This window comes from Biomphalaria glabrata, chromosome 7 (genome assembly GCF_947242115.1).
Source record: "Biomphalaria glabrata chromosome 7, xgBioGlab47.1, whole genome shotgun sequence".
NCBI classification, from domain to species: Eukaryota; Metazoa; Mollusca; class Gastropoda; family Planorbidae; genus Biomphalaria; species Biomphalaria glabrata.
The window spans coordinates 37,398,282-37,426,264 of record NC_074717.1 but is presented as its reverse complement, the minus strand read 5'-3'; the positions used below and the strand labels follow the sequence as shown (position 1 = coordinate 37,426,264).

General features: G+C 35.3%; 1 protein-coding gene across 7 annotated transcripts; it reads right to left on the bottom strand.

Moving 5' to 3' along the window:
* Positions 1-128: 128 nt before the first annotated feature.
* On the bottom strand, positions 129-20,110 carry LOC106057388 (epoxide hydrolase 4-like). 7 transcript variants are annotated; one of them, XM_056034873.1, is made up of 8 exons: positions 19,981-20,067; positions 15,412-15,544; positions 12,551-12,799; positions 11,565-11,689; positions 11,201-11,313; positions 8,383-8,557; positions 3,094-3,257; positions 129-537 (listed from the first exon to the last, which is right to left on the bottom strand). In XM_056034873.1, the coding sequence occupies exons 3-8, from the start codon at positions 12,740-12,742 to the stop codon at positions 260-262; spliced, it is 1,047 nt and encodes a 348-aa protein (XP_055890848.1). In that variant the 5' UTR covers positions 12,743-12,799; positions 15,412-15,544; positions 19,981-20,067; the 3' UTR covers positions 129-259. The 7 variants fall into 7 exon arrangements, with proteins under 7 accessions (XP_055890848.1, XP_055890844.1, XP_055890846.1 ...); XM_056034869.1 differs by having other exon boundaries at positions 15,417-15,544; XM_056034871.1 differs by having other exon boundaries at positions 15,442-15,544.
* Positions 20,111-27,983: the final 7,873 nt, after the last annotated feature.

Sequence of the window (27,983 nt, the reverse complement as noted above, 5' to 3'; positions counted from 1 at the left end):
GTTGTGAGTTTCAACATAATGTGTATGACTGACCCAATAGAGGCATTTCTTTTCAATGATTTGTAAATATAATTACTGATTATATGTATATTTTCTTCTTTACATGTAAAACAATTTTAACAAGAATAAAAAATGTTATTTTTTATTTTAACAAACGAGGCACTTTATAGTGTAATTTTACATTTATAAAGTAGATTTAGCCTTTGTAACATTCACTTAAATGGTTGTTTTTAAGGCAATTTAATAATAATCAACATGATCACTGTGTAGCATGGTAGCCAGTGTCCAGTAAGAAATCTCTCATAATGATGCAGACTTTGTCAGGCTGGTCCATCTGAACCCAATGACTAGACTCTTTTATTTTTGCCACCCTGGCATGAGGGACAGCCTTTGCAGTCTGCTCCAATAGTTTCATAGTCAGTGCCTGATCCTGACAGCCCCAGATTATCTGCACAGGCATGGGGTAATTCAGGCCATGACTAGTGCTGTCAATGTGCAAGTTGGCCCTGTAGTAGTTCATTCCTGATGTAAAAGTACCTGAAAGAAAAAGATTTTTATGACCAATACATTCATGCTTATTTATATTTACAGTTAACTCCATTTAATCATATGACCACTTTTATCACCAAGCCACTTATTTGAACTGAATCCTCAAGTACTAATGCAAATCCTATTATACAGTCAAATACAGCTAACCTGAGATGAACTCCAATTGATGGCAAGGCTGGAAGGATCAGTCCTATCGTAGAACCTTGGCGAGAAACTCTGCTGTTAGGCGTGGTGCCTTTAAGCTCCCATACAGGTCAAGTGACTCTGCAGACAAACTACCCCGCAACTCTTACAAGAGATGCACCACTGTTCCCACCGACTCTCTACAGTGTCTGCAACGGGCATCAAAATTTGGCTGGAACCGGGCAAAGTAAACACCAACAGGGCAGTGCCCCATTCTACACTGTGCAATGATTGATTGTTCCAACTTTTTAAGCCTCCACCATGGATCGTCGCGGTCTGGGCAACGCAAATGCTGCAGACTCCACAAGCTTTGTTGGAGCCATCACAGGATTTCAACCACTTGTCATGTACCCACTCTCGGATTAATGTCGTAGCTTGGTTCAACGTACTTGGGGGTTCGAAAGTGGGCACGGCCAGCGCTCCTTCTCATGCTAGAGCATGTCGCCTCGTTACTCCCCATGCTGCAGTGCGAGGGCACCCACTACATAAAGATGACAACTCCAATAAATAGGTGGATGTTATTTGCGGCACCTAATGCCTCTTCGACCAAAGGTGACTCACCCCCCCCCCCCCAAGCCAGCCATGTGGCTGGCTTGGAGGCAGGAGCTAGAATTGGTTACCATTACAACAGAAGTCGCAATATTTGGAACAAAAGAATCAAGTTCTGTTTAAATAAAAGATTTGATTTTGTTTCTTCTATTATTACTTTTATTACCTTTAATGAAAGGTATCAATGAAAGTCTGTGGGAAGAAATAGCCCAAGACCAGAGAGCATGGAGACAGACTGTACGTGTGGGTACAAAATTTGCTGACACCAAAAGAAATGAACCGGCCTTAGTGAAGAGAAAGAAAAAGAAGCTGCCCTTTCAAAAAGCCCTAAAACAGACGCATAACATGCAAGAACTGGCAAAATCTGCCACTCCAGAATTGGCTTGATTAGCCACACTAAATTCTGTCCCGTCTCAAGACGAAACCAAAACCTGTGACTCATTTGGGCTCATCCATTGTCTTCTGAGGCAGAAGGAGCCATGTATTACTTTTAGACTTTTAGTTAACATATCTAATAAGGATATCTTTTATAACAATTAAAGGAAAATTATCTCAAATCAAGATTAAAATAAAAAAACAAGGGAAGCAATCAGAAATCACATTAAATCTTCTTCACAATTTGCCTGAAAGAAAACAAGATAATATTTTATAATGAGATATCTGTTTATAGTGTAACCTATTATATTTCTGTACAATCTTGACAGAGAAAAAAACTTTCCCACCCCTGTAATGGTTGGTGCCATTATTAGGAAATTTACGACAGGTGAAGAGATCCCAGTCAACACCAGGCCTCTGAGATGAGATAAATCTGTCTCTGTGGTCAAAAGGGATCATGGGACCTATTAAAAGCGCTCCAATTAAAAAATTGACCTTTTTTTTAAAATGACAATGAATCTCAAGCTAACTAAAAATTTAACGCCAGTTCATCAATAATGGCAAGATAGCTGATTTACAACCATATGCATTTAGCTGGACAAATTGACATTTTAATAAATCGATGGATATCAAGTGTCAGTATCAGTAGCATCATGGCAACAGCTTTGAAAGGTTTCTCTTAAGCTTAAAGAAATATAAAAATTTCTTATTACTAGTTCCCAGATGTAGCATCAGAGGACAATGTCTTCTACAAGCTGTCAATGTCTTCTACAAGCTGTCAATGTCTTCTAAAAGCTGTCAATGTCTTCTACAAGCTGTCAATGTCTTCTACAAGCTGTCAATGCCTTCTACAAGCTGTCAATGTCTTCTATAAGCTGTCAATGTCTTCTATAAGCTGTCAATGTCTTCTATAAGCTGTCAATGTCTTCTACAAGCTGTCAATGTCTTCTACAAGCTGTCAATGTCTTCTATAAGCTGTCAATGTCTTCTACAAGCTGTCAATGTCTTCTACAATCTGTTGATGTCTTTTATATACTGCCAAGTTTCTAGAAGACATTGAAGCTATGCATACTAAAGCATTGCCTTTTTATTATTGAAAAAAAAATGTTTAGCTTCATGCATGGACAATTCCTGAGAAGTTCATTACAAGACAGCTTAAAAACATTTTAACTAATGTAAACACAAAAACTTCATGTAACCATTATCAGATATTAACAATGTAATAGGGAGCTGTCCTTTTTGTTGTCAAACGAGCATTTTTCAAGTTATAATGTCTTTAAATCTAAGCTAAGAATTAGTGACGTTTAGTATTGTTTAATGGGCCATGTTAAAAAATGTATGAATTTTCATCTATTTTTTTAAAATTCAACTGCCATCTTTGACCATATTGTGCTTTATATTGGTAATGTTACACAAGTTATATATATGATTGCCAACCTGGCTTCCTGTAGTAATATTTATAGCACTCAACATCATCCTTCGTCATCAGTCCAGAATGAACACCAAAGGGTTTTTGCAAAAATGTGTCCTCTAGCATCTTAATATCTTGAAGTCCAGCCAGGATCTCAGGGAGGTAAGGGAGGTGAAACAAGTAAATATAGCTGAAGAATGGAAAAAAAAGTTATTTGGATGAAAACAATTAAGTCCTTTCTAAATATATAAATTAAGATTTTTATATTACTAGTCGACCCGTGGTGTAGCATATGCTGCTATTTAGTGACAGGTGAACACTTCCTGAAAGACACAGTTGTCCAAATGGGGGTGGGTTTGGGCAAACGACTGTGTGTACATGCCTGGAGAAGGAAATGCGGGAGGAGGGTTAGAGAGTTGGCGTGCGTGCATGGTGTCCAGTATGGTTGGGCGACGTAGAGAATTATATATGCAGAGATACTACTGCCCAAGAAAAAAATAAACATCACAGGCTACACACAGTACAGATGCCTTTGCACCAAATGCTAGGGAATTATGACCCTCATAAGAAACGACACACAAGCCACAGTAAAACAAATACAGAATAATACAGACATCGACACGCAGGAAATACTTCTTTGGAGAGGAGGAACAAAGTACACCATCAAAAACTACTATTGCCCACCATCATCAACAGCAGAAATAGACATACAACTACCACACTACACAAGGACAATAATAGCTGGCGACTTCAATGCACACACACCTTCCCTAGGCTACCCACACTACAACAAGCGTGGCAAAGAAATAGAAGATGTAACAAATGCCTCTAACCTACAACTTCTGCAAAACAAAACTTCACCTCCAACTTTCCTCCACAGAGCACACAACACAACTAGCAGACCTGACCTAACTTTTATTTCTACAGACATTACCGACTCTTCTAAAATAACAGTACTTGAAGACATAGGTAGTGACCACAGGCCTATACTCCTCAATATTGGAACGCCAGGTAGATACCAATCCAGCAAAACAACTAGATGGAACTATAAAAAACTAACTGGGCAGCTTTTTCACAAGAAACAGACACAAGACTATCAAACATAATGGAGACAGACGTCAATTCAACCTACACAACTATAGTCTCCAACATCTTACAAGCAGCAAAAAAACACATCCCTCGAGGCCAAGTTAAGAAATACAAACACTTTTGGACACCTGAATTAGATAAATTAGTAAAAGAAAGAAACATGGCCAGGAAGACTATAGAAAAAAAACCTACTAGAGAGAACAAGACAACGTACAACAAATTGACAGGGCTTATAAGATACAAAATTAAAACAGAAAAAAAGAAAAAGTGGACCACAACATGCGAACAACTAGATCTAAACAAGGATGGTCGAAAGGCCTGGACCCTTCTGCACCGGCTAGCAGGAAAGAAACAAATAACAAACCCCCAACCTATAAAAGGCACTGATGACATAATAACAGAAAACCTTTAAAAGGCTGAAACCTTCAATAAATATTTTGCCAGCATTAACAAGTCAAAGCCAAGAAAACAACTGGACCAGGCCTTCAGTAATATCTTAAAGAAAGAAGAAAAAGCTCCAACAGTCAACTGTCAGATCTTTGACACTCCCTTCACTCTACATGAGCTCAATACTGCCCTAAAAAGCCTCAAGTCAAGAAAATCCCCTGGACCCGATAAAATAAATGAAATGATTCGGGGACTAGGACCACAGGCCCAAAACTGTATACTTAACTTTATCAACCATACATGGAAAATTGGAGACATACCACAGGAATGGAGAACCGCAAACATAATACCCATTTTAAAGAAAAATAAACCACCTGGAGACCCAAAAAGTTATAGACCAATATCTCTAACATCCAACATTGGCAAAATGGCAGAAAAAATGATCAATAACCGACTTTATTGGTGGCTAGAAAGTACTTGCTCACTCCACAATGCACAAGTTGGCTTCAGGAAAGCAAGTAGAACAGAAGACCACCTCTTTCGTTTTATCCAGGACACAGTAGAAGGGTTTCATGAAAACAAGCACACTACAGCAGTATTTATAGATTTGCAGCAAGCCTATGATAGAGTGTGGAGAAAAGGTCTATTTTTGAAGATGAAAAAAATGGGCATCCATGGAAAATGTACAGCTGGATCAGGGCATTCTTAAAAAACAGAACCATCCAAACCTGATTCGAAGGTGCCATCTCTAGTAAAAAAAAGTTTGGAAGAAGGACTACCACAAGGTTCAGCCCTTAGTTGTACTCTCTTTCTAATCTTCATGAATGACCTCCCGGAACTCATTTCAGTCAATAAGGCACTTTATGCAGACGACCTTTTAATTTGGACTAGAGAAATATCCAGTGCTGACTAGATCCAAACTAAATAGAGCCCTCACAACTATCTCCATACATTCAAAATTATGGAAAATGGAAATAAACAAAGAAAAGTCAGTTTATTCAATCTTTAGCCACAGCAACAAAACAGCAAAACAAAACTACATCCTAAAAATAGACTCTCAGCCAATAAATAAAGAAGAAAATCCAACATATCTTGGTGTAAAACTAGACCAAAGACTGTCTCTAAAACACTTTATGGCAGATTAAAAAGAAAAGGCATCACAAAGATTAAACATAATAAAACACCTAGCAGGAACATCCTGGGGAGCTGAAAAGAAAACCTTAAGACAGTTATACACTGGATATGTCAGATCTGTAATAGATAACTGTCTCTCCATACAAGTAGCTGCCAACAAAACCTATCAATCATCATTAGATACAATCCAAAACCAAGCCTTGCGGCTAATTAGTGGAGGTATGAGAACTACTCCCACAGCAGCCTGTGAAATAGACTCCAATATTGAACCTCTTAAGTTAAGGCGCAACAGAGCAGCATTAGAAGCTATTGAGAGATACAGAAGGTTGGAGGACGATCATCCAAATAAATTACTAACACAGAGAAATAGGAAAAACAACCAAAAAAAGCAAAGGACTCTGATCCAACTTACTGACAAACTAGCCCTAAAACACCACCTACCCAATAACAGAGAAAAAATTACCAGGTTTTCAAACATTATACCCGGACTAAACTACAAACAACCAACCATCAAAACACATTTACTAAATAACACCTTAACAAAAGAATCAAATCCACTGGAGCTCAAAGTAGGCACGCTTGAAACAATTGAAAGCTATCAAAAAACAGCTATCCATATTTATACAGACGGATTGGCTTTCAAAGCTACCATCAGTGCTGGTCTTGGTGCCTTCCTGGTCTTCCCTAAAAATAAACACTTTGAGATAAGCGCACCCTATGGCGATTACTGCTCAAACTTCCAAGCCGAAATTGAGGCAATTACCATAGCACTACAGACAGTGGAAGGAAAACAAATTATATGAAGGAGTGCAACCACCATCAGATATTGTTGTCTTTACAGACTCCCAATCTACTCTGCAAGCACTTAACAGCAGCACCTCAAACAGCCCAAGAGAGTTGACAACACTCATTGTGATAATCCACCAGATCATATCAAAATTAAATATCAATATCACACTACAGTGGATCCCTGGACACATTGGCATCATGGGAAATGAAAAGGCAGATAATCTATCAAAGGCAGGTTCATCTATGGAACAACCAGATAGACCTGTTAACTACCTCACCCAAAGGTCAATGTTAAGTCAACAATCACAAAGAGGAGTGGCTCAACCAATGGGCATCAGGAAACACAGGCAGAGCCATGTACAAAGAAATGACTACGCCTAACAAACTGGACAGTATTAACTTCCTCCCCCGCAAAGAACAATCTACAATCTTCCAACTAAGAACAGGACACACACCACTATTAAATTACCACCTGGACAAAATAAACTCCACACAACTACCCCTTAGCAGACACTGCGCTCACCCCTTTGAAACCGTAAACCATTTAATCTTTGAATGCCCCTCCCTAATCCACCTTAGGCAGACCCTACTTCCACTAAAGCCCAACATAACCAACACCCTGTACGGCAGTGCTGAACAACTGAAGAAAACAGCACACTTTTTTTCCTTGGCACAGTCTGCAAAAGAGCTCACAGCTCAGCAGCAATAAAGCTGGCTAGAAGAAGAAGAATATGCAGAGATTACTTGTTCTCCCCCCCTTTTTTTCTGAGCCGTGCTCTCTGTCGCTGAGAAAGTTAGGCGGGGTAACTCTAGTCCAAAATGCAGAAATAAAAGAGCTATCTTTCCATGACTATTTCATTGAGGGTTAAAGAGTTGGCGTGCATGCGTGTTCAGCATGGTTTGTGGCGTAATAATTATATATACACATTCATAAACTAAAAAAAAAGGCAGCTTAAAATTCTACTAGTATAGTCAGCTAAGTAATAAAAAAAATGTAAATAAACTGGGCCTTTAAAAGCAAAAAAAGCAAGTGGGCTGCAATCTGGACTGTTATCTCAATGGCCATGGGTTTAAACCATGGCCACCGCCACACACGCATCCTAGGACTAGGATTTCTCATCTCTAATTATGTAGGAACATCCAAAACATGTAAAACAAATAAAACCAAACAAGTTAATGAAAGGAATGAAAAGTTTCCCATACTGACTGGCTTAATTTTTGTGAAACCATTTTAATAGAAGAAAGGTAATCAAATGGATTAGTGTATTCTTTTGGCTGGAATATCATGTGATTGATTTATTCACATATAAAAAAAACAAATGTTACTTCAAACAAGAAAAAACATTTACAAAATACATTTTTTTAAAAATACAATACTTTCATTATACAGCTTAAAATATAATAAAATAAAAAAAAATTAATAAAAAAAAAATATTTGGTTCAAACAGAGTAACGAACCTGTGAATGTACAATGTGACCATTTTGGCCAAAAGGCAATACAAACTTAAATGTCTAGTTTGTGGTACTTTCATTATATTGACATTATTTAGAACTCTTAAGATCTAGTCTAGATATAAATCTACTTCTAGATCTAGAGATATCTATATTGGATTTATTCAAAAATATAATCAAAGCTTAGATAATTTCAATAATCTTGAAGCATCTTTAAATTTAATACTAAACAACTCGGTTATAGCATAATATCGGTACATTAACGATGACTATGTAATGTTTACTTTATTGAATAATCCCAATGATAGGCCTTCATTCTAGACTTAAGCTTTTTAAATTTTAAATGTTGTAAGAAAGAATTTGAACAAGACTGATATTTGTTGACTTTTATAGGTATAAATAACCAATTCACTTTATGAAAATTCAAATCCGTTTCATTTCAAAGTATAAAAGTTTCACTTTACCCAGAGCTTAAGAACTGCCACAGATTCCAGATGCTTGTGAATCCTTGCTTCCAAATCATAGCAGGTGCCATATTCATCACAACCAGTCTATCCACCATTTCTGGATATATGGACGCAAATGCCCAGGCCACAGCACCGCCCCAGTCATGGGAGACTAGAACACATGACCTATAACCTGCAAAAAAACCCCATAAAGTAATAAATAACATAATAAAATATCTGAAACCAAGTGGAATATAAATTTTGAATAACTAGCTTTATAGTAGCAGAAGCAAATCATTAGAATAAATTTTGAATAACTAGCTTTATAGCAAATCATTAGCTATATTTTCAAGTCAAAAATAAAACTCAACTCAAAATAAAAACAAAAACATTTTTGAAAAGGCATCAAATAATGACAAGTAAAAGATGAGATGTAACAAATTAAAATTTAAGACTAAGACTGCTTAATTGATACTTTTTGGAAATGTGATGACAAGGACTCCTTTTTTTAAAATTTAAAACAACAAATTTCACAATAGAGAACAGACACAGCACACTCGCTCATTGAGTCACTACACACAGTAGTCTTGATCTTGTGCAAGGTCCCTGGTTAATAAGTAGCGCTGATACAGTCAGCTAAAGGACATTATTTTTCATATTAGTAAGTTATTCTGATTTAACTCAATGAGTGCGGAGCGTCTATCCCATAGTCGGTCTGACTGCCCCTAAACGCACAGAACGTCTATCCCATAGACGTTCATACCCCACCTTTGTTTCGTTGCATTTTTAAATTAAACTTTTTAACTAACAACAATAGAACTATTTTTACTTTATAAAAGAGTTCTTCATCCTTTGTTTACATAGAAATTAGAAGCTTTTGGCTTTATTTAGACATTTATTTTAATTTTTTTTTACAATGTAAAAATATGTCGCCATGACTACGTTAGTCCAAGACACACCCACAATGTTTACTACTGAAGAAACTTTATAATTATTCTAAAATTTATCACAAATAAATAGTAATAATGAAGAATTTGATCTAGATATAGAGATTAGATCCAGGTAAGTCTAAATTTAGCGTATTTATTTTATATCTATATTATTAGTATTTAGATCTAAATCTATTATTGTCAGTAGGCTAGGTGTAGAGTGTAGATCGAGATTGACTAGATCTAAGCTTTTATCTCTAGATTTAGACTCTAGATCTAGATATATCTCTAGATCTAAGCTTATGATAAATAAAAAAAAAAGGAAATGGTAGATCTACATCAAATAATCATCCACTGTGGGCATTTTTTGCCCATTTTCTTTTTTTTTTAGTATTGTTTATCTGTAAAAATCTACAACATCCTGGCTATGTTTGTCCAAGACACACCCACAATGTTTACTACTGAAGAAGCTTTATTATTGTTTTAGTTATACTTCTATGACATCACATTTCTTTTTGAAATAGATGTCAATAGTATAATGTGATGTTTCAACAGTATTGCAAAGATCAAAATCTATATTTAGGTCTCAGAAGTTCTAAAGCTGGCATCCATTTTTTTCTGAGTGTCATATTATTTAGATTATAATTTGTATCTTATATTTAGATAGAAAGATGTTTACATTTTCACATTCTCCATTCATTTACCTTTACTTTGATACCAAATATGTTACTATAGTTTCATTGGTACTTAAATAATAAATTTTTGTTTTAGCCATGTTTGGAACATTTTCTTTTTTTTCCAAAAAAAGTAGCATTTTTTTGAAAAAAAAACCACTGCACTCAATGAGTTAAATAAGAGATGATATTTCTGGAATGTAATTCTGGAAAGGTTTTCTTGAATCTTGAAAAGTTTTCAAAGATCTTTAGATAATGAAAATTAATCATGTCATTATTATGTAACAATTTATGCAATTTTCACGTGTCTTACTTAGTCAGAAAAACAGGAAAAAAAAAAGTGCTCTTAAAAAAAAATGATGTCCTTAGAGTGAATGAATTCTATCTTTAAGATCTAGCAGTTATTGGTGCAGATGATGTAAAGTTCATCTGTTTCAGTGCTACAGGTTCTTATAATGCTTATAAATGGGTATTGATTTTTCCAACTTCTGTATCAAATTGTGTATCTTCATCAAATATAATAGATCTATTTGATACATATAAATGAAAGAGTCTTCACGATTTCAAAATATAATTTTGATTAAAAAAAATATTTTTGCAAATGATTTGGAATGTGCTAGTAATTGCACATTTTTTTAAACAATGTTACTTGACACACTTGGGCTGAGCAATAAAGCACTTGGATTCCAAACCAGATGTTAATACTGGTGTAGACTGGGATATTTAATTTCGGGATCTTTGGGCGCCTCTGAGTCCACCTAGCTCTAACGGGTACCTGACATTAGTTGGGGAAAAGTAAAGGCGGTTGGTCGTTGTGCTGGCCACATGACATCCCCAATAACCGCAGGCCACAGAAACAGACGACCTTTACATCATCTGCCCTATAGACCACAAGGTCCGAAAGGGGAACTTAACTTTTACTTGACAATAAAATGGTTGTTTTCTATGACTATCTTAAGGCCCCTAAATTTTATCTTATAACTTACAGATGTTTATTCAAATGAGAAGATAATTACATCCTAAGCGTATTCATCTAGTCATGCATTTTAATCAGAGACTTAAACTTTGCTTATCCATTGGTTTTCTCTGCTGCAACCCATTCCATGCTTTTAGAGACTGAACTTTTAAATTAAATATATGACTGAAGTAAAACTAGTTCTCATTTAATCACATATATGCATTAATTGTAAACTTCTAAAAATGTTGTAAAAATGATCATGTATTATGTTTTACCTAAAGCTTCAATTAACTCCTGAACATCTTGAACTAAGACATCCATCTTGTAGTTTTCTAGTCCTTTTGGTTTGTCTGAGTCCCCATACCCTCTCATGTCTACAGCCACAACCCTAACAGGATAGAGATAAACAAAAGGTGTTTTAGGAAGTCATCTACAGCTATTTTACTAATATATGTTTAAAGATATGTACTTAATTCATTTTTAAGAATAAATCAAAGTCATCGTTAATTAAAACCATTGATTCGATTTTTAAATTAACAGACATGAATCAAAATTTTACATTTGAAAACTAAACTTTAAATCACTTAAAGCTTTTTTTTCACATTTGGATATAACAAAAAATATTGAAAATGTAAAAACCTGAAGTCCTTCTGAAACTCTTTAATTTGATATCGCCAGGAGTACCAGATTTCTGGAAACCCATGAAGCATGAGCATCAGTGGTGCCTGTGTTGGGCCACTGACTACATAATGCAGCTTCACTTTCTTGAAATGCATTACAAAGTACATTAATTAATATTGACATTTAAGAATTACAAAACAAAACTAAAATTGAATAGATAATTATTATTTATAGACATAATCAGAAAATTAAGACCTATGTAACATTTAAACTATATTTATAAATATATTTATATATAGCCCCTAATTACTTTTAACTTTTTTTTATTAATATATACAATTATGTTTAAAATCACATTCATTCAAAACTACAAAGTTCTTAAATTTTGTAAACGCAGGTCCTGTAATTGTTGTAATTACAAGGACTCTTTTCTCATATACAGACAACACAACAGAAACATACACATAAATAGAACAGACACAACTTAAAGAGTACATTCAGTGACTACACACAGGCATCTTGGTCTTTTTCATGTTTCCTGATCAAGGAGTGGCGTTGATATAGTCCGACCGAGTAAGGTACGAACGAGTTTTTGTACCGCTCTGTTCTTGTCTTGATTGACAGCAGACGCCCACTCCACAACGACTTGATGTAGTTCTGATGGAATGTGTGGCTGTTGTCTTCCAAGATTTTTCCAATTTTCTTAGACATTTTTGTTCAAAAAGTTCCTTTAAATGTGGTAATGTTGTGTGTGTGATTTCTGATGCCCTTATGATGTTTTGTAGGTGGTGCAAAAGTTTAGATTAAGCATTGCCTTGCCAACAAGTTATAGATATACATAGATATCTCTTGCACACAAAGTCTACTTACTTTTGGACAACCTTGTAGTTAATCTTAAGCCTCTTAGTGTCACAAAATATAGTGAAAGTGATGTTAACTTAGCAAAAAGACTTTATTAAGACCAATCCTGTATACATAATACACGCATTGTTAAAACCACTTACATTAACAGTTACTGACTTATGCTCTCCATATACTGGGTCATGTAATGCTGCCGGGGGTTCATTTTCTTTTGATTTATCAAACAGTTTTTTAGGTCCTACAAGAACCAGGGCAACAAGGGCCTGAATCAGCCAAATATTTAGCCAGCATATCCCAGTAATTAAGTAAAGCAGACGATAAACAAAGTTAAGCATTTGTATTTCAGGATTCAATTCAACTGTCGCTGGTTGTAGTGCTTGAACTTGAAAAAGCTGGGGAAAAAAAATTAAATAACTATCACTACAACAGTGAAAAACTTGCTGCAGCTTTTCTAATTTTATAAACACAAATTAGTAAGAAATTGTTTTCTGTGAAAGATCATTTGAAAATGTTAAGATTGTTTATTTTTACCAGAAATATTTTTAATTATAAGTGTAAGGATGCCCACAGCCACAGTTTCAGGGGGTTTATTCAGACAAATAAATTCTAGTTATTAAGGACAGATTAGGTATTTTATATTTTGTCATATTTTTAGATTTATGTGTGAACTTGAACAATTGTGACATGAGAGCAAGGCCGCAAAGCTTTTGACCTCAATAGATTTACGTTGTTAAATTAAGTCATTTAAGACTAAGATGCAAAAGTTTTCGCTTTCCCTCTATAGATTTATAGATTTAGGTTGATAATTTTTTAGTCATTTAAGACTAAGATGCAAAGGTTTTCGCTATCCTCTATAGATTTAGGTTGATAATTTTTTAGTCATTTAAGACTAAGATGAAGCACTGCAAAGTCATAAAAATTTGAAATGGAGTTATTTGCAGCTGGTATAGTAAGATAGATACTAACTTTTTCTAACTGAAAACATTTACATTCAACTGATTAGTCTAGATCCAAGTAGGATCTACTAAGAATGGATATATAATCTCTAGATTCTCTAAAATACTTTGGGGCTATATCTAAACAAGATAAAACTCGGTGGAGGACACACAGCAACCATATGATTATGAGATATAATATTGATTGTATAGAGACCCACCAATAGTAATGGAAAGAAATAATAACAGACTTCACTAGGCAAGTCACCTTCAAAGAATATCAGAGAATAGAGGAGTAAAAATTGTATACCAGTAAAAACAAAAAGGCAGGTGATCCAAATATGCTGGATTGACAATGTTAAGGTAGATCTAGATCAACACAACTTAGAGTTAGACTAGTAAGAGTCGAAATAATTATAATAGAGTTCAGGTATGGAGATGAAAAGCTCAAGGGAGATCTAAATGGAAAGATGTCTTGAAGCAGCCAAGAGCTCTCAGTGGCGATGGGCTGTAGCAACACTGTGAAGTATGGACCATTGGATGGATTAATATTGAATATAAACTCAAGTCTTAAAAATGTCTTAACAGTTAATAATCGAAGCAGGACGTTTTGGCGACGGGACGTTTTGGCGCGAAATACATTATGTACGTTTATTGTATTATTTCTTTTAAAAGAATTATTCATATCTATGTTTTGCATGAGTGTTTGTGTTAAGACATATTTTTCACGTACTAAATATAAATGTGTGTTTGTTTTTCACATCATTTTCTTTAATAAACATTTTGGCTTGTGTATGTGTGTTTATTAAGAGGCACACTTTTATTTTCAAAAAAAGTTTTTTAAGATATTACTTTAAAATTAAAAACAAAAATAAAAAAACAAAATGAAACGATGATAGACATGTACCATGTTTCTCAAAACAGCACATCGGGGACGTCAAGTGGAGTGCTAGAAACAGATTATCGTCTTACGCGTGATAGAGGAGAGGTGGAGGAAAGAGTATATACAAGGAGTGAAATGTGAGCAGAAGAGAGGGGTGGGATAGGTAATGACCATTCCCAAGGAGATGATCGCCAGATGCATGAGGCTAACAACCAGTGCTCGGTGCTGGTCTTGTCTTCATTTGTTTAACTCTACCTGCGTCAATGCGAGATGTTTCATACAAATCACCCCTACCCAATTTCTCAAAATATATCTTTTCGCGTAAGAGTTTGTACTGACCACATTCGGTGTCTTGATCTTTATTATGTGTGGAGTTATTGTCGTCATTCAGAGTAATAGAGCTTTAGATGTTAACATGGTTTTTATTATATTAAAGTGTGATACTTAGCTAGTTCGTAAATTATACTAATGTCAAATAAAAACAAAGAAAGAAATCCAAAAATGTCATCCAGTGCGATTAGCAGAACTCACATATAGCATGTCATTACCATTCAGGAATCTGACTTATTATAGGCCTATATTCATGAAATAAGCAAAACCTTTATAGTTTTAAAAAAAACAATTCGCTAAACGGTGTTAGAATTCCTACTATACATACAATATTATGGTAGAGTGAAATAAACATTGTTATAAAAGCTTCGTGCTTATTAAATTATCGTCAAATGATATCTCGCGCCAAAACGTCCAGTCGCCAAAACGGCTCGCGCCAAAATGTCCTGGCGCTAAAACGGCGGCGCCAAAACGTCACGTATCGGTTAATAATCTAGATTTAGAATTACACTTTACTATAAATTAGGGCTAAGACATTGATTCTAGATCTAGTCTATAGATACATAAAATAGATTTAGTAGTAGGGTAATTTCCGAAATTAAGCAAACTTAGGTCATTCTCAGTGAATGCAGATTGTAGATTATAATATAAAGATCTAGATTATTATCATCATTATTGATTATACTTGATAGTAATAAATTAAACTAGATCTAATACTATTTTATACCATTAAATTACGTCTATCTAGAGTCTAAATACTCATTTTCAAATAGATCGCTGTATTCTAAAAAAAACAGTATAGAATAGATCTAGATGTTATAATATGATATATATAATATAATAATATACTACAGACTTTACTTCAAAAGAGGAAATAAGTATGTACTTCGCATTTCGTGTTTCAATCTAGTCCTGCATGTTAATCAATGACTTAAAATCCACTAAGTTGTTGGTTTTCCTCAGGCAACCCATTCAATTCTCTAATGGCACTAGGGAAGAAAGTGCACTTGTAAGAATTTGTTCTAGCATAAGGATAAGAAATTTATGTGCCTCTATCTTTGTCACACTTTGTGTCTTTCTGAGTATTTCATTAGGTTTTGTGTTTCTATATAGATCTCTCTCTATATATATAATGTAAATTATGCTTCAGTGTTTTTTCATACTTTATGTATTATAGTCTAGATACTTTACTTTGTATTCTTCTGTCCTGAAGTGTCTCTAAACATAAATATATATATATCATATTATATCTATACAACTTATATATGTCTATACAGTAGAGCTCTAGTTCTTATCATATAAAAATATAGGTCATAAGTTAATTAGATCTAATCTAGTTATGTCACTTATGATTATGAAACATATTACAGACAACTGAAACATTACTTCAAAAAAGAGTATCTCTACTGTACTAGAGTCTACATCTAGATCTTCTAGTTAACTAGATCTAGAGTCCTAGACTAATACTACTAGATCTAATACTACTAATAGTAATATAATATATTTAAAAAATTATACATAACATAAACATTAAAAGTATAATTAAGTATATATAGTAGCTTCTTATATTAGGCACAGCTCATCGAATTCTCCTTTAAGAAACATGTCGCTTTTTTTGTTTATAATTAATTTGTTTTTTATGTTTGGAGCTAAAAACGACGTTTCAGGACAGTACATGTCCAATTTTAGATAATTTCCTGTATTTTTGTTCCGCTTTTCCAAAGCAGAGGGCAGTTTTTTAGATTCTCTGTAACCCAGTATGTAAAGCTATTGTTTTAACCTCCCCCGGCAATTCATACCCATATAAGAGATTAAGGCTATATTATTAGCCTGTTTGATCGTAGGCTGATGGATATATCAAAAAAAGGTTCCAAACATCTTTAGAAAGACATTTCAATCACATTTATTCCGTAAGCTGTTAAATAAAATTAAAAAAGGAGGTGTTTCAACATTAATAATGAATTTAACACATTCTCCTATAGTGCACAAGGCAAAATCGTAAGAAATATTACTGGGATTAATAAATCTATGATTTTTTCAATGAATAAACGTGACCTAGATCGAGATATATATAATATATAATTTATGAATGAAAGAAAAAGTGTGGGCTGCTAATTTGAAGCCAGAGACCATGCCCACTGCAGGTGATCACGCTGGGCGAGTGCTGGCGGTGAGGAGATGTATACACTAAGCGTGTATCATACAGGCAGTGGAGGGAAGGGGGAGAGAGTCATGAAAAGAATTATAAGCATCTATGGGAGGGAGGGGATGTTAAGGTGTAACAAAACGAACATCCAAATTATGAAAAGAAGAGGGTCCTTGGATGGGAAATAAAAAGAAAGAGAGAATACATATGTAGCCTAGTTGAAAATATCATGTTTATTAAATTATGATAATTAATTTTTAGATCTATAATTTATAGAGATTTATTTCTGTCTGTTTCTACACATAGATTATAAAGTATAGGTAGGCATATATAAATAAATAAACTATAAACGAGATATATATATATATATATATATATATATATATATATATATATATATAGAGAGAGAGAGAGAGAGAGAGAGAGAGAGAGAGAGAGGCAATATACTATAAATACATATTGGAGAAGTGAATCTACTTCTTTTAATAAAATCTAAATAATTTTTAATTAACATAGATATAATTTATTAGCAATAACATAGTGGTGTTCAACACCGGTGCTCGCTGTTCAACTAAAGGAGAAAGCCCAAAAACTGCGTTCAAAATAGGAGCATGAGGTGACCCAATTTATTTTAAAATAAAATCTTGACTATGGGTGGTAATACAAAGGAACACAGCTATTTTTATAGTCCTTTAGTTGCAGAATAAGAATCTGCTTTTAGTTTTTTTGTAAGTTAAACCGTCACCAAATAAAAAAATAAAATACAAATTTGACCTAGTTCCCGAATACGGTGTGCCTAATATAAGAATCTACTATATAGTCTATAGAAAAATAGATCTAGACTCTAGAGAGAGTCTAGAGACAGTAGAGTTAGAGTCTAGATCTAGAAGATGTAGAACTAGAGGCAGAGAAGAGGTATCTAGATTTTACTCATTTTTAGTAATCTAGATCAGTGATGCCCAAAATACGGCCCGCGGGCCGGTTGACGTGGCTCTATCCGGCCCGCCGAAACGTTGGCAAAAAGTGTAGAAAATCCAATTCTCATAAAAAAAAAGTTTGAAAAAAATATATCTCTCTCTACTTAAGGGTAAATGGATTGGTACCGATAATACTATTTTGTTTTATAAAGATAGAGCACAGTGGCTCTTTTTAAGGACATGAACAGCTTGTTGAAATCAAACACATAAATAAATAAGGCAGCATTTTTGGTTAAAAGATGCGATTGATTGATTTCAGCTAGAAAGGAGGATTGATGAAAATATTTCCCCATAAGAACCATTTTCCGACAGCGAATGAATAAAAAAGTGTTAGCTAGCAATGATGGAAGAACTGTGTTCTGAAAAGACATTGTCAATCTTTCTCTTGATAATACAAGGCGAGAGAAAGATATGGGTAGATATCTCCATTCAAATATAACAGAAAAAAACAGATTTCGAAATGTTTTCTATTGCCGTTAATGAGTCTAGCGACATATCTGATACCGCTCCAAATTGTAGTATTTATTTGTGGTAAAAACATCAGTTTTGAAATCAGAGTAGTTAGTAACTAAGAGAATCATGCTCGGGACCACAACTAGCAAAGTCTTGCCTCGGAGGTTTCAACCATCACAAAGGATCTTTCTCTTGCTTGGGAGAAATTAGTGGAAGCAACTATTGACAGTGCAACAAATTAGGTTGACAGCAAGAGTTATTAGAAAAGTTGTCAACTCAAAAGGAACAAAGCCTCTTGCTTCATTGAATTATTCACCAACAAGCTTTTCAGTATGAACCATGTGATGATGATCGTGTTCAAATTGAACAAAGTTCATTGTTTCAATAATCCATATGCGGCCAATGTGTCAAGTACCCAGACAGAGCTGCAATTGGAACTGACTTACAAAGCTAAACATCCCTGTTTGACAAATTTCAAATGATTCAGATCATGGATTTTTACTCCGTTTTGCTTGCAGAAACATTTCTAAATCTACGAAAATAGAGCGCCACTTAAAGATGATCACAATAATTACTTATTAGTGAGAACAAAACCTTTTCAGTGATGATTCGGGTGACACCCATATTATGTAATCGTCTCACGGACAAACAACTAACATTCCTAGATTCAGGGCCCAAACTCGGCATCTCATCTATGCAGCCGGATATTTAAAAGCTGGTTATGGATAAACTTTCATGAATCAATGTAAATACTAGATTCACTGGTTTCTAATAAACATGGTTTATTGTTTATTTCCTGTTTTTTACCGTTTTGCTGATGTGGCCCGCGACACAACTGTGGGAAATTAAAATGGCCCGCAGAGCAGATAAGGTTGAGCATCACTGATCTAGATAATAGATTTTAATCTAGATTGATAAGATTCTAGCTAGGGGCCCAAAGGGGTGTCTTACTGTCTAGTTATTAGTTAAGTATATAATTAATAATAAATTAATATTATTATATAATCTAGACTAGATCTAGATCTTTAGTTTTAGTCACTATTAACTATTAGTTATTATAATATTAGTATTTTAGACTTTAGAATTTTAGATATTTTATTATTATTAAAGGTAATTCTGCAGGAGTTCAAGGGGCAGCCATCTTTGTTATTGTTTAGACTGCAATCTTATATCTTGGGTTTTCTCTTATCTTATCTTATCTTATATAATACAGACGTTACTTCAAAAAAGAAGATGATTACGTCCTACGCGTCATGCATTTAGTCATGCATATTAACCAATGACTTAAATTCTGCCAAGTCACTGGTTTTCCTGGCTAGCTCAGGCAACCCATTCCATGCTCTAATAGCACTAGGGAAGAAGGAGTATTTGTACAAATTTGTCCTAGCATATGGGACGAGGAATGTGCCTTTATCTTTGTGTCTTTCAGAGTATTTTATTAAATTTTGTTTTTGTATTTGAAGATTATGGTTCAGTGTTTTATGTATTATTGCTACTTTACTTTTGAGCCTTCTGTCCTGAAGGCTTTCTAAATTTAGTGATTTTACTAAAGGTGTTACTCTAGTCAAATGTGAATATTCGTTTGTTATGAATCGCACTGCTCTATTTTGTGTCTGTTCTAGTTTCTTAATGTTTTCTTGAGTTGAGGGGTCCCAAACAGAGGATGCATATTCTATTATTGGCCTAACCAAGGTTAAATAACATTTTAGTTTTATGTTCTTATTTGATTTATAGAAATTTCTCTCATTGGGATTTCTTTGGAACATAAATGGAACAAAATGTCCCGTCAGTAAATTGAGTAAAGACACATTTGAGTCATTAGACACAAACAGCAAATACACTTACAGACCTAGAAATCTAGATCTAGATTCTAGACTAGAAGAACTAAAGTCTAGATAGATCTTAGATCTAGATATAATCAAGTATAGATTAATATAGATTCTAGATCTAAATCTAGCTAGATCTAGATCTATATAGATGATAGAATGGATCTAGAAATCTAGATCTAGAAAATCTTATTGATATTTTGTACTTCAACAGAGAAGAGTATTACTCTTCCATATCACAGATCTATATCACTGTAAAAATATCTACGTGTGGGTGTTATTTTATGTAGGTCGTGCATTTGATTCATGCAAAAATATAGGTATGGATAACGGATAAGCTCCATATATGTATTTTATTTTATAAGGCCAATGGCGCAACTCCAACACGTTCCTTCAGAATTGAAGATCATAGCCTGTAATCTTAGTTCAGTCATCTCACAGCGGGGAATGACGGCAGGCAATAGGTTTGAATCCGGGTGTTGAATACACCTGGTCATGCGGTTTGCGTGTTGGACTGTCGTTCGGACTTATAGGCCTATCGATGGTCCCAGGTTCAAACCCTACTGCCCGCTCCCATCCCTGTCGTCCTGCGGGAGGTTTGGACTAGGAAGGAACTAATTCTAGGTGTATATTATTAAAATTTAATTAAACCATTATAACTTATGTTACAGGGTTTCCAGCGGCCTCCCAATTTTCCACGGGCTCGTGGAAATCTTCTGAAATCATATGGGGTTTATTCAATTACTTGAGGTCAACAATTCACGAAGATAGATTGAACAATTTGTCAATAGGGCTTACTTGCAATTGCTTTTAAGCGTGAGCTATTTAGGAAACAGAATTTTGATGATACGCTGTAGGCCTATGACGCTACACGCAAGGCTCGTAAAGTTAATTTGATCGTGAATTAGTAAAGAATGAATAAAATGCAACGATGATTTTTTTTTCTAATACAAAGTCTTAATTTTTATTTATTACTTATTATCTTATCTTATATATTATACTTATCCCTACCCAGACGGAGCCCCGCGCAGTCCGTTTCGTATAGGGCCCCGAAATTGTTAGAACCGACCCTGCAGTATATACACACAGGGCGGTCCTAACAATTGCGGGGCCCTATGCGAAACGGACTGCGCGGGGCCTAGTCTGGGTGGGAGTAAGGATAGTAAGTGAAAATTAAGATTTTGTATTAGAAAACAAAATATCGACTTTGAATTTTATTCATTCTTTACTAAGTATAAAATTGCGATCTAATTAACTTTACTTTACGAACCTTGCAACCCATGGCATATTTATATGCCAGTGACTATAAAAGTAAATAAAGTATTGGAACTTTCGATTAAGGTGAACATTAGCCCGATTATTACATTTTATTACATGAAAGCTGACAATGTTTTTTTTTTCTTTTATCGCGCATAGGATTGGCGTTTTCCACCATTTTTTTTTTTCTATTTTTCAGGAGATCTTTATGAATTTTCATGAGATTTTAATAAATTCAGGAGATTTCCATGAATTTTTCGTATATATTTTGCAATTAAATAATTACACATAGAATTAGCGCGGGGCCTATGAAAGCGCGGGGCCCACTGCGACCGCATAGGTTGCAGTGGCCTAAGACCTGCCCTGTATACACACCTTTCACCTTCAATGTACATTTATTCAGAAACACAAGTGAAATATTGACAACTTCAATAAAATAGGCTACAACTCACTTTAAACTACGCATCTTTCTGCCACTCATCTCCAGCTTTCACTCCACTTAGTGTAACCTCAGCTGACAGTGGCGTACGTAGCAACCGTGACGCGAAAGGGTTCACTAGCCTGGGCCCACGATAAAAAAAAAAAAGCCCAAAAGGGATCTGTTAAGAATTTTTTTTATTAGTTGACTAAATTTTTTAATGTTTTGTATGTTTCATATTCTTAATTCTTACATTATATTTATTGAAGTCTTAGAGCGATGCATATGTATTACAGTAGGCTAATTGAAAATTTATTAAAGGAAGGTAATTCTTAAATTGAATTTAAAGCTAAACCGACATACGAATTTAAGAAACTAAAGCTATTGCCGATATCAAAATAAAGAGACTCGAATCAACTTACCCAAGCCCTAAATATAAAATTAATAGTCGAGGTGTGGGTGACATTCCGCATGCATCTTTATTTTCATAGTAATAAGATTTTGTTCGACTTTGACCAAGAAGGAGTAGATATGAATAACCATAGGGGAACTCTTTTTCTCCACCTTTTATTGATTATAATTCTGTAAGCAACATAATCATGGCCAAAAAAAATTAGCAAAATCAATAATGTACTATAAATCAACAAGCGGAAACAGGGTTGAGTAATACAGTAGGCATTATTAATAAAACAGTTTTGCAAATACATTTTGTCTGTCGCAAGTGTATTGTATTATAACTTTTTACCACGACCACTCGTCATCTAGTCTTTTGGACAGTTGGTGCATCGCACGAATTGTTGACCATCTCTCTTGATTACGCCTTGTTGTTGTGTGTGTCTGTTTGGTATTGTCCATCCCATGTTTTTGAATAATCTGGAAATCCAGAGATTATTATTGTAATATTAAGAAATATTTGGAATGACTATGGTTCACATAGTTAGAGCACTCTGTCTGTCTGTTTGTCAGTCTCTCTCTCTCTCTCGGTGCTTTTGTTTTTGTTTTTTTTTTATATTCACGACATTTCAAAAACATGAAAGTATGTTCCATTATGTAGTGAATCAAAGAGATGAGATACCTGCACTGTTTTCACGTTATGACAGTGAGATTGTATTACGGTTGTTTTGTCCTTATTAACATAGTCTTGACCTTAGAAAGAAACAAGTTGTTCCATCGTTGCCAAGTACATGGCTACAAAATGCTATTAAGACATTCTCTCTCTTTCTTTCTCTCTCTTTCTCTCTCTCTATCTTTCTCTCTCTCTCTCCCTCTCTCTCTCTCTGTATAATATACATATATATATATATATATAATAAAGTAAAAGGAAATACGATAAAATGTTGGTTGTCTTCGATTCCTACGATCAAAGAAGCGTCCAATATTTTGTGTACACAGACCCATTTACGACCTGAATATTTTGCATCGTTTGATGCAGACAAAGCCGTCGGGAGTCTTTATGTGAAACTCTGCAAGACATGCAGCCTGCGATAAGTATCTTTAAAGTGGAAACTGGATCGCTTGAATGTTTAACCAGTGACTCCATGGTTTGGGAAGAGAAATAGCACAATAAAACTGCGATACAATCTATCATGACTACTGTGTTTTGTACTGTTTTAACAACAAACATTGTTATCACCATAGAAACCACATGCGTTGTGAAACTGCCGATGATTTAATGAATTTGAAATGCGCTTAATAAGAGTGAAAAATATGAGCGCCACCGGTATTGACGTTGTTATCTCTGTGTCTAGGTTCTGTCTGTGTGTGTGTGACTACGTGCTTACTTATCGATGCCTGATGCTGATAACTGTAGGGAAGGTCAATACTTGAAAAGAAATACAAGTGCAAGTCTCTCGCTAATCGATAAAACATTTGTTGAAATGAACGTCCTCGGAATGTAAATAAAAGAATAAAGAATCACTTTAGCAGTCTCTCTTTATTTTCCCTTTTTCTTTCTTTTTTCGCTTATCTTTTCTTACTGTCTTTTCAATGTCTCTTTTTTAATCTCTCTTTTTCTGGCTCCCTTTGTCTCTTGCTGTCTTTATTTCCGCGTCTCTTTCTGTCTTCAATCATGCATCTCTTTCTATCTCCAACCTTGTGTCTCTTTGTGTCTCCAATTTTGTGTCTCTTTGTGTCTCCAACCTTGTGTCACTTTCTGTCTTTAATTTTCAATCATGCATCTCTTTCTATCTCCAACCTTGTGTCTCTTTGTGTCTCCAATTTTGTGTCTCTTTGTGTCTCCAACCTTGTGTCACTTTCTGTCTTTAATTTTTGTGTCTCTTTCTGATTCAACTTTGTGTATCTTTCTGTCTCCAACCATGTGTCTCTTTCTGCCCAGTGTTTCTTTCTGTCCCCAGCTTTGTGTCTCTTTCTGTCTTCAATTTCTGTCTCTTTCTGTCTTCAACCATGTGTCACTTTCTGTCTCCAACCATAGGTCACTTTCTGTCTCCAACCATGTGTCACTTTCTGTCTCCAACCATGTGTCACTTTCTGTCTTCAACCCAGTGTCACTTTCTGTCTCCAACCATGTGTCACTTTCTGTCTCCAACCATGTGTCACTTTCTGTCTCCAACCATGTGTCACTTTCTGTCTCCAACCCAGTGTCACTTTCTGTCTAGAACCATGTGTCACTTTCTGTATTCAACCATGTGTCACTTTCTGTCTTCAACCATGTGTCACTTTCTGTCTCCAACCATGTGTCACTTTCTGTCTTCAACCATGTGTCACTTTCTGTCTTCAACCATGTGTCACTTTCTGTCTTCAACCATGTGTCACTTTCTGTCTCCAACCATGTGTCACTTTCTGTCTTCAACCATGTGTCACTTAATGTCTCCAACCATGTGTCACTTTCTGTCTCCAACCATGTGTCACTTTCTGTATTCAACCATGTGTCACTTTCTGTCTCCAACCATGTGTCACTTTCTGTCTTCAACCATGTGTCACTTAATGTCTCCAACCATGTGTCACTTTCTGTCTTCAACCATGTGTCACTTTCTGTCTTCAACCATGTGTCACTTTCTGTCTCCAACCATGTGTCACTTTCTGTCTTCAACCATGTGTCACTTTCTGTCTCCAACCATAGGTCACTTTCTGTCTTCAACCATGTGTCACTTTCTGTCTCCAACCATGTGTCACTTTCTGTCTCCAACCTTGTGTCTCTTTCTGTCTTCAAACCAGTGTCTCTTTCTGTCTCCAACCATGTGTCACTTTCTGTCTCCAACCATGTGTCACTTTCTGTCTCCAACCATGTGTCACTTTCTGTCTTCAACCATGTGTCACTTTCTGTCTCCAACCATGTGTCACTTTCTGTCTTCAACCATGTGTCACTTAATGTCTCCAACCATGTGTCACTTTCTGTCTTCAACCATGTGTCACTTTCTGTCTTCAACCATGTGTCACTTTCTGTCTCCAACCATGTGTCACTTTCTGTCTTCAACCATGTGTCACTTAATGTCTCCAACCATGTGTCACTTTCTGTCTCCAACCATGTGTCACTTTCTGTCTTCAACCATGTGTCACTTTCTGTCTTCAACCATGTGTCACTTTCTGTCTTCAACCCAATGTCTCTTTCTGTCTTAAACCTTGTGTTTCTTTCTCTCTTCAACTGTGTCTCCCTCTCTTTCTCTTTCTCTCTCTCTTTTTTTCTCTCTCTCTTTCTCTCTCTTTCCCTCTCTCTCTTTCTCTCTCTTTCTCCCTCTCTCTCTCTCTCCCTCTCTCTCTTTCTCTCTCTCTTTCTCCCTCTCTCTTTCTTCCTCCCTCTCTTTCTTTCTCTCTCCCTTTCTCCCTTCCTCTCCCTCTCTCTTTTTCTCTCTCTCTCCCTCTCTCTCTTTCTCCCTCTTTCTCCCTCTCTCTCTTTCTCTCTCTCTCTTTCTCCCTCTCTCTCTCTTTCTCACTCTCTCTCTCTTTCTCTCTCTACATCCCTCTCTCTCTCTTTTTTTTCATTCTTGGTTTCTTTCTATCTCTTTGTAATATTTCTAGCTCAGCACACACACACACAAAACAAAAAGTTCTCAAGACGTATGTAGCCACGTTTCACTTTCGCCCATTGATTTGTTCATTGATTGCCCCCAAGACAAAAGACTCACACCGCGTTGATCAGGGACGGGATGAAAGGCATGGGCAGCTATTGTCTGGCCGTGAAATGACAAATAATAGACTACTGCAACAGCATTCTTAACCCGTCACCATCAAACATTCAGAGGATGAACACGTTGAGCTCCCCATGCTTTCCATTTTTCTCTTTCGCAGCGAATCGTCTGCCCCTGTCGCGTGACAGACTGACAGATAAACGTTTGCCGCCATGTTTCCCGTGCATCAATAGATCAATGATCTCAGTTAATGTCTATTCTTTTTATGTTGCAATCGATCTATGTATAAATCATAATGCAAGCAACAGCGTATTCATTAAACTAAGCCAGTTTACTGACATTGAGACAGGGGCGAAACAATATCTATAAATCGTTGCTTTATGAACGATGAGGAACGATGGTATAGATGATAGAGGTGGAATTCTCTCGGCTCTAATAACAAAAGAAATTACTTAACTGTTTGCTGTTGTAACCGATGGATATCGGTCAAACTCACAAACCTAGGGTTGGATAAGCTAGCCTTCAACTCGTTTATCAACCAGTGTATTTTTTTCTTCTGAGATATGTTTATAAGCAATTACGCAATATGTGTTATGATTTGCTCTGACAAGAAAAATTATACCTATTGCAGGATCGGAAGACTTACATATGTTATGAAACTCCAAGAGCTATGAAAGTTGTATGATACATAAATAAATAAATAATATAAATATTTATAAATATAAAGAGATGTTCAGAATGAAGTAAAACATAAAACTTAAATTATGGACAAGAGGAGCGCATACAGTTTAATGTGAAAGTTCGTCTTTCGTTTTGAATTTTTTTTAGTTTCGTATAAAGTTTCGGACTTTTTATCTAGAAACAACAGTCATTACGTCCATGCATCAAAAGTTTCTGCTGGAGGGCAAAAATATCGTGAAGTAAAACCCGAAGCACATACCAGACGGCATCAAAGTATAAAGCCAGTTGAAAGAAATATTCAGAAATACAGGCTAGGGTTTAATCACTTCTAGGAAATAACTAATAACTAATTGTACAAATAGGAAAAGAGAGGTGGGGGAGAGAATGTCACCAGAAAAGATCTATGTTTCTACTTGAGAGAATGTCACCAGAAAAGATCTATGTTTCTACTTGAGAGAATGTCACCAGAAAAGATCCATGTTTCTACTGGAGAGAATGTCACCAGAAAAGATCTATGTTTCTACTTGAGAGAATGTCACCAGAAAAGATCTATGTTTTCTTGAGAGAATGTCACCAGAAAAGATCTATGTTTCTACTTGAGTGAATGTCACCAGAAAAGATCTATGTTTCTACTGGAGAGAATGTCACCAGAAAAGATCTATGTTTCTACCTGTCAACACACAAAAATATCTGCAACTAATGACTAGACTGTTGGAGGACTGGATACAAGATGAAAAAAAGAAAACGTTAAAAGCATATATCTATTTGTTGGTGTGTCGTGCGTGTCTTTCTTATCTTATCTTATATAATACAGACGTTAATTCAAAAAAGATGTTTAGTGTGTATAAGTACAAGTGCCATCTTTATGTGTGTGTGTGTGTGTTTAGTGTGTTCTCTCTGGCTGTGTGCTTGTACGAGTGTCGTAGTTTTTTTGTTTAGTGTGCTGTGTTTTCAATACAATAAACAAACTTTTCTACACAGCAACTATCAGCAGTCTAATCAACTTTGCCATCACCTGCTGGTATGGTAATATTTCACTGGCACAATGACATAGACTTAGTAGAGTAATTAAAAAAGCATCGTATATCACTCAAATACAGCTACCATCTCTTGAACAACTTTTTCAAGAAAGATGCCCTTCCAAAACACTTACGACTCTTAAAGACAACCTGCACCCATTAAACCACTGTTACATAAGATCTGAACGAAGTGGTCGTCTCCTTTCCATTAGGACTAAAATAGAAAGATTTAAAAACTCTTTTATCTTACTATCGGTCAGATTGTTACAAGATCAGCTGTCGTTATCGAGAAGTACATAGAAGTCAAACTGATAAAGCGCTAGTTGTGAATGTGTATATGTTTCGTGAATGAATGTTGTTTGAATTTTCATCCATATTGTTTTTGTAAAGTAGTTACGCTGAGGTTGTCAATTGTAGTCAAACTGAATTTCCATTTGATTGGATCAATAAAATTATCTCATCTTATCTGTTAGCTAGTTTTGTTTTGTGTGTCAGTATATTAGGTGTAGTCTATCCTTCAGTCCTATATGTCTATGTTTTTGGGTCCTGTATGTTAAGTGTTGGTG

Excerpts from the sequence above, each read along its gene's own strand:
- LOC106057388 (XM_056034874.1), bottom strand. The coding sequence starts at position 12,742 with ATGCTTAACTTTGTTTATCGTCTGCTTTACTTAATTACTGGGATATGC. Across the intron at positions 11,690-12,550 it reads ATAAGTCAGTAACTGTTAAT|AAAGTGAAGCTGCATTATGT; the intron begins GTAAGTGGTTTT and ends ATGCATTTCAAG. Across the intron at positions 8,558-11,200 it reads GGAGTTAATTGAAGCTTTAG|GTTATAGGTCATGTGTTCTA; the intron begins GTAAAACATAAT and ends GTTTTTTTGCAG.